The 15,714-nt window shown below is 34.8% G+C and overlaps 1 protein-coding gene across 48 annotated transcripts in view; it reads right to left on the bottom strand.

Moving 5' to 3' along the window:
* LOC105231504 (protein pangolin, isoforms A/H/I/S) overlaps positions 1 to 15,714 on the bottom strand; it is a 454,601-nt gene that overhangs the window by 227,630 nt on the left and 211,257 nt on the right. For 25 of the 48 annotated variants that reach the window (XM_049460000.1, XM_049460004.1, XM_049460006.1 and 22 more), the window contains 2 exons: positions 9,714 to 9,909; positions 5,224 to 5,389 (listed from right to left, as the gene is read on the bottom strand). In XM_049460000.1, coding sequence (XP_049315957.1) covers positions 5,224 to 5,389; positions 9,714 to 9,909 — 362 coding nt within the window. Of the gene's footprint in view, positions 1 to 5,223; positions 5,390 to 9,713; positions 9,910 to 10,763; positions 14,981 to 15,714 lie in introns of all 48 variants that reach the window. The other 23 variants (XR_007423206.1, XR_007423207.1, XM_049459994.1 and 20 more) reach the window with 3 other exon arrangements.

The raw sequence follows: 15,714 nt of genomic DNA, 5'->3' as shown, positions 1-15,714 counted from the left end.
TGAACGTACATTTTTTAACATAAATTTTTGTTTCAGTGTTAGTAAAAACAAAGAAAAAAACCATTAACATGATATTTGATATTTCATGCTCAAAACTTTTCCACTGTGAAGAAAGGATTCCGGAAACAAAACGCACTGTAGCAGTAAAATACACACTTCGCAAGTAATATTATAAAATGACCCCCAGCTTCGAAAACTGTCTTCCCGTTAGTGTAAATGCGGTATAATTCTATCCTAGAAACTATTTGGCTGATTATGTCAAATGATTTTTGCGACTTCTGTTATATTTGGTTGCACATGGCCTTTAAAAGTTCTTCACATACACATACATACGTGAATTGGAGCTTTTCCATAGCATTAAATGAATTTTTGAATTCTACCTTCATACCTTATAAATAACTAATATATACAGCTTCTGAAATATTTATTACAAGATATAACTTATGACTCAACTAAAAGTCAGTCGAAGGCGCAGCTAGAAAGATCTGCTCTTTCTCAGTTCCTATGATTCTAACTTAGTACTTACTTCTATCGAAGTCCAAACGTATGTTAGTAACACAAAACCAAACAAATACTTAATCAAAAATAATAGGTTGTCAAAAAAGTCTTGCGGTATTTTCGCTAGTTGGCGCTGAAAGCGCGTAGTTCTAGTTTTATTCGTCGCATCGGGTCATGCTATACCTTTTTGGAAAGCTAATTTCACGCGCTAACACGTGTTGATTGTCGTTTCTTTTAAGTCGTTCGTGAGTTATAGCGTCGCAAACGTGAAGCAAAATAAAGAGAAAATACGGCATATTTTACAGTACTACTACGATAAAGGCAAAAATGCATCTCAAGCCGCCAATAAAATTTGTGCAGTTTATGGACCCGATACAGTTTCCACACCGCACAACGGTGGTTTCAACGTTTTCGTTCTGGTGTAGAGGTGGTCGAAGATGCGCCATGCTTCGGAAGGCCTGTCGTCGAAAATTGCGTTAAAATCGCTGAATTGGTCGAAAGAGACCGGCATAGTAGTAAAAAAAAAAAAAAAAATTAATAAAAATACCGCAAGACTTTTTTGACAACCCATTACTTAAGTATTGGGAGCTTTTATCGAAACGTATTATTCAAAAATCGTGTTAATGTATTCCTAAGCATTCTGTTACACCCGAATGCATTTTTTCTTGATAATGCACTCATTTTTTAGTTTTATTTACCTAGAGTTAGTCGAGTATACTACAGTGATCAAAATATCTAGATGAATTGAACCAAGTGATAACTTCCGTTAAAAGTGAAATGGCTTGAATAAACTTTGAACATGTGCTCTTTGACAGGGCAGGGAAGTTGATATTGCTGAATAGCGAATTCAGACCATTTTCATGCACACAAAATATCATTAAAAAGCTATAAAGTGCTTTAACTAAGTCACAAATTAAAATACAAAGCTGTAATTTTGTACAGGACATCGAGGGAGTAGGAAGAGGCATTAGCCGTCGCCCCACTCTTTATAAGTTTAATGGTACAAATATATATAGGTAGTCGAAAAAGTATTTTCGTATTTTGTCAATAGATGTCGTTGCAGTCGTATATCTCCAGTGCTACCAATCACATTGTTTCATACCATATAGTATTAGAAAGATGAGATTTTAAGCTTCATTTAACAAAAAGAAAAATTAAAATCGGGGAAGTTGAAAAAAGTTGCAACTATTCAAAAATGAGTGAAAATAGTGAAGAAACTCGCTATATTTTGAAATTTTTGTTTAAAAAAGAGAAGAATGCAATTTGTAAAGTTTACGGAGATAATGCTGTATCAGTTCGTGTAGCACAACAATGGCTGGCTTGCTTCCGTTCTGGAAATTTCGATTTACACTGATGGAATAATGGCAAAAATTGATTGACCAAAATGGTACATTTTTATTAATGTATTTATTAGTATAAATATAAAAAATTAAGTTAAAGTTTGATTAGAAATGCGAAAAGACTTTTTCGACTACCAATATATCTTAATATATAAAGATCACGTGTCACGATGTTTGTTTTCGATGGACTCCTAAACTACTGAACCGATTTTAATGAAATTTTCAACACTGTGTGCAGTTTGGTCCAACTTGAAAGATAGGATAGTTTATAACTCTCCTTATAGTCGCATTATTTATTTATTGCAAATTATTTGTTTATTATTAGCAAAGAGCTATCCACCAGTTGGTGGCGCTAAATGCGGTATTGAGTGCGGTATGTTACAGTAGATGGCGCTACAAACATTAAATGAAAATGCGTTGTTTGAAGTTTATATTATTTGTGGTAAAGTTATACGAGTCTATGACTTCCAAAAAAAAAAAATAAAAATTGGGCGGGGCGAAGTTCGCCCGGTCAGCTAGTATGTACATATATAAGATATTCTTTCTATCACTCAAGAGCTCTACTAGATGCGCTTATAAATTGGATTACGTGTTTTATTTACCACTACTAACCAAACTTGGTGTCAGTCTTATTGTAAGTGTGAAAACGGGTGAAGTCGGACTAGAATCACACCTAATTTCTTTATAATAGAATTAAATTCCATTTGGTTAACATATCTGGCAAAACACGCATAGTGCATAGGGCATGGCATTTTTTATTGAAAAATTAATGAAATCGACCCATTTTCATGTCACTGATATCGAATATGTAGACCTCAGGAATCGGAGGTATATTAAGGAAGTTTAAAAAGCATATTTTCCTCATATTAATGTGCCCTTGGTTTAAAAATAGGTAATTTCGGGTAAGTAGTTCCTCTAGCGCAATATAAAAATACCTCATATAAAAATTTTTCAAATACAAGTTCGCTTTTTAACCGTCAATGTGCGAGTTATCGTAATAAAATGCGGAGAGCGTCTTTCTGTGGTAATTCTCTGTCTTTGAGCCGGAAATGGACAAATGGTTTTTTCGGCAATTACAATTTTTTGCACGGTCTAAAAGCATATCAAACAAGTGTTTTAGCTCGTTGGTCGGTATGGCCGCCAGTATGCCGGTGCAAGCCCTTTGAATGGCCTCTACGTCTGCATAACGCTTTCCTTTCATGGGCAAATGCATTTTTCCGAAAGGGAAGAAGTCGCACGGTGCCATATCAGGGGAGTAGTTAATGGTTACAATCGGTCACAAGCGTCGACTGATGAGAGCAATTTTTGGTCGTCAGTCAATTTGTGCGGAACAAACCGTGCACACACCTTTCGTAAGCCAAATGTTCGGTCAAAATGCGATAAATCGATGTTTTAGAGATGTTCAATTCCATTTCCACGAATTTCAACGATAATTTCGGCTGATTTTTGATAAATTCACGCACAGTTTCTATGGAATTTCCGGTGATCACGTATTTTGATTGACCCACATGTTGATCGTCATTTATGTCCTCACGACAACGTAGAAACCACTCGTGCACCCTGTTACGGGATAGGCAATCATAGCCATAAACTTGTTTCATCAATTGAAACGTTTCGGTAAAAGTTTTACCAATTTTAAAACAAAATTTAATGTTGGCTCTTTGTTCGAAGCTCATTCTCGCACCGACAACACAAACATACTGACACTTAAAACGCAATAACTTCACTTGCAATCAATGAAATGTCATGAAATTCTCACTGGTCAATCGGTAAAGATAGCAGATTCTAACGCACTAGTCGACATAGATGGCGCCACCAGGGGGCGCTAGATTAAAAAAGTCCTCTTTACTTTGGAAAACACCTTGTAAGTGTAGTGATTGCCGATTTTCGTAACCACCATTGAGTTTATAACTCATATATCTGACTAGAAGATATTGTATTTCAATTAAATTAAGCATTATGTCATTCATCTATGCATGTTGTGGATAACAGTATGCCCTTCACACAACAATAATAAAATGAATATAGAGATTTGTTTTATAACAGTTATTAATTATGTGACCTATAGTTTAAGGTGGATCGTAGGTCATCGAACAATGAATATTGAATTCTCTCGCAACATTTTCTAATATAAAGTTTTGCCAACAATGAAAATATGCTGCTTCCAATATATTTTAAATATTAATAAGAATTCGAAATTAATCTGAATTTGAATTAAAATATTCGCTTTTGAGTTGAAACTTTGCATCCCCCTGTGGATCCACCACTTGTGCATATATTATTTTAATGATAGTGTTTAATGGTAAAGATTCCACTGTTTAAAAATACATGCAGAATTGTTAATAAGCTGAATAAATATTTTGGTACATTAATTTAGCTGGAACAAATATTTTCTACCAATTCAAAGCAAATAATCATTGGGATAAAATTAGCTATTGTAAGTAATCAAATGAATTGCTTCATTAAAGTAAATAAAAAACAAAATAAAATCGGCTACATAAATATAAACTACTTTAATACTTATATGAGAAACTTATTTTAATACTTTTTTTTACTATTGTCATTTTGAAAATTTCATTTTATGTAAAAAGATCCTCACTAAACATGAACCCTATTGGTCAACATATTTTTAATATTGATTTTATTTCACAAATTATTCTGAATTTAAATTGAAATTTCCGATTGGGTGAAAGTGGTTGAGCTGCTGCAACAACTATATGTTTGTTAATAATTTATAAAGGTAATAATTTGAGCAGGAGCAATCATTCGTATAAAAAGGTGATTATTAGCAACGACAAAAATCTTTTGTCAGATGTACTTATACAAACTAAAGTACTAATTATAGGCATATTTTGTTATTTTAGTCAAATTTCTGTAGATTACAATGCGACTTCTTTGTTTCAGAAGATAAAATGGCATTTGAGTCAAAGAAATTGCAAGATTATACAATAATAAAATATCGGCAACCTTAGTAAAAGTCAATTATTCCACAATTGTCTGCCTTAGATTGACTGAGCGTTATACAACAGCATGTGGCAACTTTAAGACACAAAGCGTATGCGTAAGGCCATTATACTGTAGGTAAATAAATAACTACTACTAACATAGCTGTAGCATATATTTATTAAAAATAAAAAAAATATATATACATATGTGAACTGTACTTGCTAAATTATAGACTAAATAAATAAAATAAAAACTCTAAAAAAATTATTAATACTTCGTAAATTATCAAATATGTAAATATTTTGAGTGCAAGTAAACAAGTAAAATTAGTGCAGTAATTGCAAATGAAAAATGTATATAGTATGTATGTTCTTATATATTACTTGTACAATATATTTAGTTTGTTTCGAAAAATAAAATTTAATTTTTATTTTAATACCTCCCGAATCCGCGGGTGAACGGTCTTTTTTACGCTTTTTCTTTTTCGAAACATAGCCGTAGTTGTCCCGTGCGCTCCACCCTGGATATAATTCCATATGTAATTGGCGCTCTTGTCGCGCCTTTTCGTAATATTTACTTTGCTCTTCACGGCTAAGTTCATGCCACTATTGTTACAGAATTGTGAGAGTATGTTGGTAGTATTGATGCGTCGTACGTAATAATGCGATAGATCGTTGTAATTAGTTTAGTTTTTCATGGTGTTAGATGTGATATATGTGTGGATCCAACCAAAGCCAAATTTCGACGAATACATTTTGGAACAGAAAATAAAAGCAAAAAACGAAAACAAAAGAATCGTTTCAATTTTGATATATTAATTTATTTGCTTGTTGAATTTTGAAAATCAAAACAAAAAAAAAACTAATGCAATTATTGATTTAATCGAAAAAAGCCATATGTGTACGTCGACACACACACACATCATTTCCAAGTATTTTTGTATATGTTCATATTTGTGTGTGGGAATGTGCTAGGGGGAGTGTACGTATTTACATTTTTTGCGTTTTGTATGCTACTAAGTGTTTCCTTTTCCTTCAAACTTAGGTAAGTACCTTAGCCATCCGCTTAATTACGTATTTGGTTTTTTAATCTTTTATTATTATTATTAGTTGCAGACTGTTTAAACTAGTAGTGGAATATTTTCTTACAGCATATGAAAATTCCTTCGCTTTATCTTTAATTCAATTTATTCGGTTTAATTTTCACAAAATATATATTCCGATTAAAGTTTATTAAAGAGATTTCAATAAATATAAAAGAAAAAACAAAGTTGCAAAACAAAACGTCTATTTTACTGACTTTCCAACAAAATACTTCGCTCATACTGAGCAAAAGCAAAAATATATATTAAACACATTTACACACATATGTTTGTGTATCAAAAAACAGTTTTTCATGGTACTTCAGTAGGCTGAAGCATTAAAATGCTTATACATAATTGCTATAGGACTTCTAGAAAAGGCAAACACATGCACATTGTGCATTTTTCCTTCTAAAATTATGTTTTGAAATTCGGTATTATCGATATCAACTTAATCCGTCAAAAAATGTTTCGTTTGCAGTATTGTTAAACTGTAATTTAAAAAATTTTGAGTTATTTAATTATCTGTCAAATCTTCAGTTTCTATGTTGGCAACACCAATGAAATTCGTAATACCAAAAACGAGTTTAGTTGATCTGAAGTTGAATTCAGCTGAGGAGAGTTTAAAACCATAAAAGGGACATACAAGATCTGTCGTAAAATAAACAGGACTGTAAAGAAAAACAAAAAATTAATATTTTTCAAAAGTTATATTTTTTTATTCAAAGTAGTTTCCTTGTGCTTCGATACAGCGTTTAGCCAATGAGCATTTCAAATGAGTGTTTAAGGTCATTTTTCGGAATGCTCTTGAGAATATCGGTCGTCGCCTTTTGGATAGCTGAAATGTCCTGAAAACAGTGTCCTTTCAGGGCAAATGAAGTTTTCCAAATAGGTAAAAATCACAGGGTGCCAGATCAGGTGACTAGGGTGAGTGATTAATGGTTAATATGGAGTTTTTTGTCAAAAAATCAGTGACAAGCGTCGACCGATGACACGGCGTATTATCGTGCAACAGGCGCCAGAACTCTGCCTCATGGTATTGTGGTCGAGCGCGACGAATGCGTGACAAAAGACGCTTCATAACACCAAGGTAAAACACAGCATTAATCGTTTGGCGAAGTGGGACGAACTCTTGGTGTACAACACCCTCGGAATCGTAAAACCAAATCAGCATTGTCTTTATATGCATTTTACGACCGATGACCAAAAGCTGCTGTCACTTTTTGATCGATAACATCGATTGTAGTTATCCAATTGTCTTAAAATTTTTACAAAATGTCAACAAGAGAACAAACTTTTTATTCAGTATACCCACCAATAGGTGGCGCCACCAGAAACAGTTATATTTAAAAAGTTCTGTTTCTTTTGCGACAGACCTTGTAATATTTCAACAGACTTTTAAATGCAGTGGTTCTGTACAACAAGAAAAAACGCAAAAAAATCTTAAGTTGCAGCTTGTTACTAAATTAGGTAATTACGAGCGCTCAGTCTAGTATTTATTAGAAAAAGTTACAAGATTGAGCAGTCTTTCACGATGCATAGAAGTAATTCTTATCGATCAAATTAAATTTCAGTTTCACGCTTTTTCAAGAAACGTCGTAAAGAATCTTAATAACAACTATTGTGAAAATGGAAATTTTTTAAGGAATTGTGTCTATTTCTATCCTATAACCGCATTGTGTATTAATTTTGCGTTGCCATTGCCATTAATGTGTTTCACTCAATAAATCTTACATTAATCAATCAAGGTCATACGTATTTACATATACTTGTATATTTGCACAATGTCAACGTCGATACAACGAATGGAATGGCGGTACTTTCATCACATGAAAATTACAAGAAACTGACTGTATTGAATGCTAAACGTTTTCTAGTGCCATATTGAATATGTGTGATTTACAGTAGATATTGTTTTACAAACAAATGAGACAGAAAAGCCCGACAAAGGAAATCCATTTTTGTGTCAACCAGCAGATTGTCTCTGAATTACCACAAATTAAAGCAAATACTGCGCTGGTGTAACCACTACACCAGAAGTATGCAGCACGAGTACATACCGGGTTGTCCGATAGAGATGATATGATTTCTAAGTATCGTTTCGTTTGTATCTGTATTGTTTTCACTCAAGAGCTGAAACCAGTGGACCATTCTAAACGTAGTGAATTTGATGATTTTGCCTTGGAGCAATTTGAAAACGATTACGCATTTTTAAGAAAATCATCTTCTCCGAAGAGGTTCACTTTCATCTGAGTGGTGCTGTAAATAAAAAAAACTGATGCGTAGAAAATCTAAAAGTTGTTCATGAACAACCATTGCATTCACCTAAATTGACAGTTTACTGTGGTTTTTGGTCTGATGGAATCAACGGTCCGAACTTCATTCCAAATGAAATCGGTAACACCGTTAATATAAATGTATAATCGATGATAACCAAATTCTTATGTCCGCAATTTGAAGAAGATGATCTTGACAACACCTGGTTATGTTACACAACAAGTGCAACAACCGAATTATTGCGAGAAAATTGTGGATTATTTCAAGAAATTGTGATGAATTGTGGGGTGTCAGAGGCACGAAAAAATGAGAATTTTCAGTATTTTTTTGCTATTAAATCGTATTATTTCACAAAAATAGTAATGTGGCATTATTATAGAATGTGTTGACTTGAAGTCACGAAAACTTCAAATAAAAAAAAATGAATTTCCAAAGTTATAGTTGTTTGTGTTCATCCTGTTCCAAAAAAAGGTACTTGCGGTGACAACCATAAGACCTTGGAGATTCATCTAAAATGAATCGGACAAAAAAAAATTGTTTTATGAATAAAGAATCCTGGTCCTGATCGAAAGATTTTTTTTTTCAAAAATTAACAAAATGGCGGCCTCAGGAAATCTTTTTCTAAATTTTTGGGAAAAAATCAACAGTTAATTGGTCTTAAAAAATCGAAATTTTCGAAAAAATAAAAATCCTGGCCCGAGTTTATTATGCATTCTAAAAGCTATAAATTTCATTAAAATCTACTGAGCGGTTTTCGAGTTGCAGTTGCCACCAGTTCAAAAAACATAGTTTTGAAAAAAAAACGCGTTTAAAGTTTCACACTAGCACTTTGAAGTGCCCGAGCTCTTTTTGTTATTTGTCAAATTACTCAAAAACTTATTATCAGATCAACGTGAAATTTTCAGAGAATACTTTCAAAAAATTATTACACTAAACGAAAATGCAAAAAAAAAAAATAATTTTTTGAAAATTCCAACTACCCCTAACCCCATTGGTCTTTAGTAATAAACCAGACTTCCTTAAAGCTATAGAAGTCAATATTGAACGTGTTAAAAACATTTTAATTCTTTAACCATTAGTGCGTTTTTTTAAGAAATCATATCACCCTTACAAGAAAACCGTGTATTAGCGGGACCACTGCAAATAAAAATAAATGGCATATCGACATTGGCAATATTTAATTTATTTTCATTTCTAAATTACGAGTACATATTTCCCTTGATTAAAAGATTTTTTTGTTTCAGGGACCGTTGTTGAAGTCATAGGAAAATGGTTTGATAATTCCCATTATTACGAGATAATTAACAGTTTTTTTTACGAAATTAATAATAAAATATGTTATTATCTATGAAAGATTTATACAGGCAGTGAAATGCATGTCAACAGAGCTTAATTATTTCTTATTTCGCTCATTCTTAGTCCATATTAATCTTATATGGCAGCTCTATCGTTATTTAAGTATCTTTTACACCATTTATTTTGTTTGTTTTATTATACTACAAATTATGTATTGGAAAGTATTATTTATATATATTATTTATAAAGATTCGTTTTGTACTTATCCGGCTTACCCTTCTACCAAGTATTTGATTTATCGCAGCCGATTCTTTCAAAGTGCACTCGGCAACAACTTTGGCTCGCATCTCTTTCATGTAGAGCATGAACGCATTCAGTGGCTTTTTGATATGCGGTTTCTTCTTCTCATTCGAATTGTCTTTGCACTCATTTCCTTGTGGATTAGCCGTTGATATTTTACTATCTAAGTTTCTGTAAATAAAAAGTGCAATTTGCAAACATAAATTAACAAATAATTAATAGTCGGCAATTAGCTGTATACAAGTTTATGCAAATAAAATCAAACTAACGTAAGAATAAAAAAATGCTGAGCTAATTAGCCTACTCGATGCGTTGAGGCTGGATTTCCGACAAGTACAGTGCTTACCAAATGCATCTGAATGTAAATTAATAATTGAATGCCATAAACTATTCTGATCAAGTCTTTTTTTAGCTAATTTCGGTTGAGTATTCTTAAATTAAATGAAATTGCGTGACCAAATGTGTGAACAGGGTTGCGAATTTATATTTCAAAAATTTTGAATTAAAAATTTAAATGTCAATTTTTAGCCCAAATTGAAATTTTATTTTAAAAATGAAGATGGAATAAAAAATTAAAAATCGAATGATCTGAATAGTGATGAATATTTTCTAAGCCAAGATGTTCGGAAATAAAAATTTATATTTTTTTATTTAATTATATTATTTTTAAATCTATTATTTGGGATTAAAAATTAGAAATAAAACATATTAAGAGCAAATTCTCTTTTAATCCCGTATTTCGGGTTAAAAATTAGAAATTAGGTGAATTTTTGTACGGTTTGTGAGAACATTTTTTTAATCCCGTATTTAGCATAATTTTTTCTTCAATCTGGAATTTGATATTAAAATTAGTGTCTAAATAAGGGGCGGCAACTGGTGTATGCAGAAACACCTTGTTTTACCTAACCGTCGAATTTGAATAACGAGCTCCAAGTAAAAACTAATTTCATACAAAGAAAAGATACTGAATAAAAAATTATTTATATTTTGTTATTAATAATAAAAGTAAATAAGGAAACCATTACGCTTGATTAGCTTTTCTGCCGATGCTTAAATCATACGGTCCATCTATTACGGATGCGGCGGCAGCAGCCGCCGAAATACCCACTGTAGCATTCATTACAGCTGCAGCCGTTAGCGCGTTAAAACGTGCCTTAAAAATATTGGCAAAAGCGCGTTCCTGCAATGCCGCCACTGCTGCTGTAGTTTTTCCGCTGTTAGTACTAGATGATGGAGCATTTAGACCATATAAACAACCGCTGCCGCTACCGCCAGTGCTGCTGCTACTGCAACCACTGAACGCTGCCTGCTGCTGCTGTGGCTGATGAAGCGTATACTGTTGTTGGTGTTGGTGATTTTTTTTGTTATGCCCAATATTTACTGCCACTGAAGGTGAAGCCGGTGATTCCGACGTTGCCTGAATAACTTGCAGAGCCTCAAGTTTCTTACTTGATTCAATTTTGTTGTCCATGTTGATATCGTTAGTATTATTGTTAGCAATATCGCCGCCATTGTTGCTGCTGTAACATTGTCTAAGCGTTTGAGAATTCGATTGTTCATAAAATAAAGCCTTTTTGTGAGTTAAGTTTGTAGTTGCAGGGCTGATTGATGGTTCGAGGTGATGAGCATAATTTGATTTGCGATGATTTTTTCCAACAACAGCAGCACTTATGTTGGGCGGCGTCGGTGTAGTAGTTGGCGTGGACGTTGGTGTCAGCATGTTAGGAGAGTTTGTGGCATTCACGGCCATTGGCGAACCTGAAGGTGATTGTTGTATTTCTTTTTTTTCGTTATTTGTATTCTTGATTACTTCAGTGTCATGATCGCCATTGTAGGAACCTGAGCGCTGGTTTAGAACTCTTCTTAGGAGTAAGCCTTGAAATGTTTCACCGTCCGTAGTCGTATGCTCAGAATTTTCAGTTATTGCACCACGTTCACATTCGTGTGAGGTGGTAGACGTTCTTTCACCAACCATTTCGTTTACAACAATAGAGGAGTCTTGCATATGCGCTTGAACACTTAATGCAGCACATTCCAGTATAATTTCGGAAGCAGAAATCACGCCTTCATTTACGCTCAGCCCTCGATTATCTGGATGCCAAAAGCAGATAGGAGACGATGCCTCTAACAATCGCCAGTTTTTATTGCTGCCAACAGTGAAGGGTGGTGATGTTTTATTACCACGCTTTACATTCGCATTGCATTCAAATTCACATTCCCCATCATAATTATTTGCTATTCCTGAAGAACTATAAACAGCAGTTCTTGTGTTGGCATAATTATCATCAGATCTCGGCTCGAAGTCACTGCCGCTAATCTCATTAGCAACTGCGTCTGCATCTTCACTATTTTTGCATACCGCCTTAACGTAACGCTCAATAACAGTCTCTATTTCTAACAATGTCTGACTTTTATCTAAAGCACGCTCACATTCTTTATCGGTTATTTCACTTTTACCACTAATAGAACACTCCGTTTTAACAAAAGTATTTGTCGGCAGTGGCTGTAATTCCGACGCAGCCGCCATTGCTGCAATTACTGCTGCCCGAGTTACAATGTTATTCGGACACCAGGATGATGAATATGCGGAGGGTTTTTTACGCTCTTGTAACTGTGACAGATACTTATAATCGCTTGAGTACAGCCGACGCATCGTTCGCTCGTAGTAAAACTTTGCGCTGGCGCATTGTCGCCTAAGTAAACTCAACTGCGTCTGTGTTGAATGAATTAATTGTTTAGATTGCTGCATGTTCTCCCACACGTGTGGTACAATGTGCGCAGTAAGTTTTTCAGATATTGTTAAATTGTTTTGTGTGAGCTCAATAAACTGATTGCTAAGCCCTAAATACTTATCAAGTTGTATTTGGGCTTGCGTAAGCGCCGCCTCTTGTGCAGATAAAAGTTCAGTACCACTCAGATTTGTACTAGTTGCATTTTTGTTTGTCAGTATGGAACTAAACCTGTCGGTCCTGCTGATGTCGGTGGGTAAATTGGGTGTACTCGTGTATTGTGTGTTGATTTGCTTTGGAGAGAGAGTTACGGTATCAAACGCTGACTTGGTATCAACGTTTTCACTGTTGTCGTTTGGCAAATTGTTTCGATTGTTATTACTATCATTTTCGGAAGGTTCTGTACTGCTTGCAAGCGTGTTTAGCATCGAAATACTGGGCGCGCAGTCTATCATATGGAGATCCCGTTCCCTCAAATTATCGGCTAGTGCGGGTAACAGACGCGAATACAGAAATTGTGTAGTTAAAAAATGGTTCGAAGCTTGTTGCTGTGAAGATGCCGTTGATTTTTGCTGGTGCTCGCGGTGTGTTGCTGGTTCGTGCTTAGATTTCAAATAAATCTGATCTTTACATTCGTCAGTTGAATCGCCTGTTAGGAACGCCGGCTCTTCGAAATTATACTGTTTCGAAATCGAATTGCTGCTGTTAATATTTTTAGTGTTATCAAGAATTGGCATAGGTGGCATTGACAGTGGTAACGGCAGCGGCAGAGGAAGGGACAATGACAATGGAAGCGGTAATTGGAAAGGAAATGGGAGCGCCAGAGGTGCTGACAGCGGAGATGCCGTCGACAACTTATTCATGTGCAGTTGATCCTTCTGTAAAGCAGTTGCAATATTAGCATTATTTGGAGCCGATCCTAGTAGTTCTGACTGCTGTTTGTGCTGATAGTCTTGTTGGAGCAAAAGTATTTCTGTTAGCAAATTAAGTGCCGCGGGAGGTACGTTTAACTGTTTGGTGGCCTCAGTAGAGGGTAAAGTAGAGCGCGCACTTTGCATACTTAAGTCAACATCATGCTTTTCTTTTGCATTATCTAACATATCGTTACTATGCTGCGAACGGTTTCCTGATTTGTTGGGGCCGCCAATATCTTCGGCATCCACATGAAAGCAGTTTACCGCACTTGTTGGTGTATAACATTTTGGTATTACCAGATCTGTAGCAAAGAGTTTAGTTAGGAGCTGGCTCTCTTTTTCATATAAAAAAGTAGAACTGCCGACGGGAATTATACAATCGTTAGGTGGTGGAAAATTATCTTGCCCAACAGGAACCGCATTTGGACCAATATTTTTCTGCACGGCTACAACGTGTGTACTCTCTTGCGCTAAACCCATCTTAGGTGGTGACAAATGTTTAAACATATTTTTCGATTGCTCGTCGTTAAGCAGCACATCAAGGACCGGAATATTTCTTCGTGTGTCAGCTTCGACGACATTAGTTTCACTCGATGTACCACATAGACCTCCATTGGCACTGGCATTATTACTATTTACCGCCTGGTGCTCTCTATTTGTAATATCAATTTCTTTACCGTTTATGACTTCATTGTTGGCTTGAGTTACTTGAGTTTGCGAATATTTTTGCTGGTGCTGGGGGTGATGATCTTGAGGAATAAGTACAACGGGTGCTACTTGCTGTTTAAAGTCATGCTCAAAATATGAACGAGTGTGATTAGTTAGCAATTTATGAGTATTGGTTTCGTGACCAGGAGATCCGCTCAAATCTGTTGAACTGCATAGCTTTTCATCGACAAGCTGCTTAGTTATACAATCTCTATCGCATGCATAAATGTGGTCAATATCGGTTATGTCTTCTGAAAAGGACTTACTCTGCACCGGTGATGCAGCTAGTTTTAGGCTGTCATCATGAGAAGAGTGCATATCTACTAAAATTGGTAAAACATGGACCGACGGGTAAGAATTTAACGTTTCACTTGCAGGGATAACTTGGTCTATATTATTACTAACAGAGCATTTGTTTTGCTGGTTTAGCACGTTTATATTTGAATTTCTGACTTCATCATTGTTATTGTTTTTGATGCTATCAGTCGTAGGCATAACATAGTCGGTGGATGCAACTAATAACGTATGTGCGGCCATAGCCATGGGATCAGCGCAGGATCGTTCTAAGGAATCTACAGATGACTGCGACTGCGTGGTTGTTTTATTTGTGTCAGGTTCGTTTAGTAAAATCGGTAAAAGCGTTGACGGCGTTGGAAAACAGCGACACATGTATGCACAGGAGCTTTTATCAACTTTTCCAATGTTAATTAGACCAGTTGAGCTCCTTTATAATTTGCTTGATATTATATTACACTTTAATTGGCTTTTGAACCTGGTTCTAGTAGTATTTGAGATTGTTAACCTTTTTGTACTTTTATATGTTCTTCATTATACTCATAAAGGTATAGGTTTTGTTACTAGTTTTCCTTGGTTTTGAAATTGTCGCTTGAGCTGTATGTTGCAAAATAATTGCAAAAAATTTATTATTATGCAAATTATTACGGCATAATTTTTCGCACATCACCAGTTTAGCAGTTAACAAACAGGTACATTAGGGTGTGTCATTCTGAGGCAACCTTTTTTTTCAACTGGAAAACAGGCTCAAAACTTTCGAAAATGTGTAAAAAAAAGTCACTCAAAAGATGATTAAGAGGTGCCTATTTCAAATTTTCTGTTTTCCATATAAATTACATGGAAAACCAATCTTTTTTTTTGTGGTGGTTATTGTGCGGAAGTTTTATATGTGCCCCGATAGCTGCTAGTAGGGATGGTAAACTCGATTCCGATTCTACTCGAAAATCGAGTTTTCTCGTAAAATAATCGATTTTTCTAATGTCAAGAACCGATTCTTAATCGACTTCGACTACTGAAGATCGATTTTTTTTAATGGTAAAGAGTGAGTCTGTTAGATCAAATGTGCTGGAATGAGAATTGAAATCATGACATATACGGCGGAATGGTTCGTTTAACTCAAAATTTGTTCTAGAAAATTTTAAAGGTACGGGTCTAAACTGCCTGGTAGAGCGAGCGGGAACGTTAAAATTAATATCAGATAAGAGAGATGGGCTACAGACTGACCCATTCATGAGTTTTAGAATAAATATTATACCAAGCATATCCCTACGACTAGCGAGTGTCGGGAGATTTATAAGTTTTAAGCGGTTAGTGTAAGGGGAAAGATTTAA

This window comes from Bactrocera dorsalis, chromosome 6, assembly GCF_023373825.1.
Source record: "Bactrocera dorsalis isolate Fly_Bdor chromosome 6, ASM2337382v1, whole genome shotgun sequence".
NCBI lineage: Eukaryota > Metazoa > Arthropoda > Insecta > Diptera > Tephritidae > Bactrocera > Bactrocera dorsalis.
The sequence above is the reverse complement of the archived record's forward strand: the minus strand, read 5'-3'. Positions and strand labels throughout refer to the sequence as shown.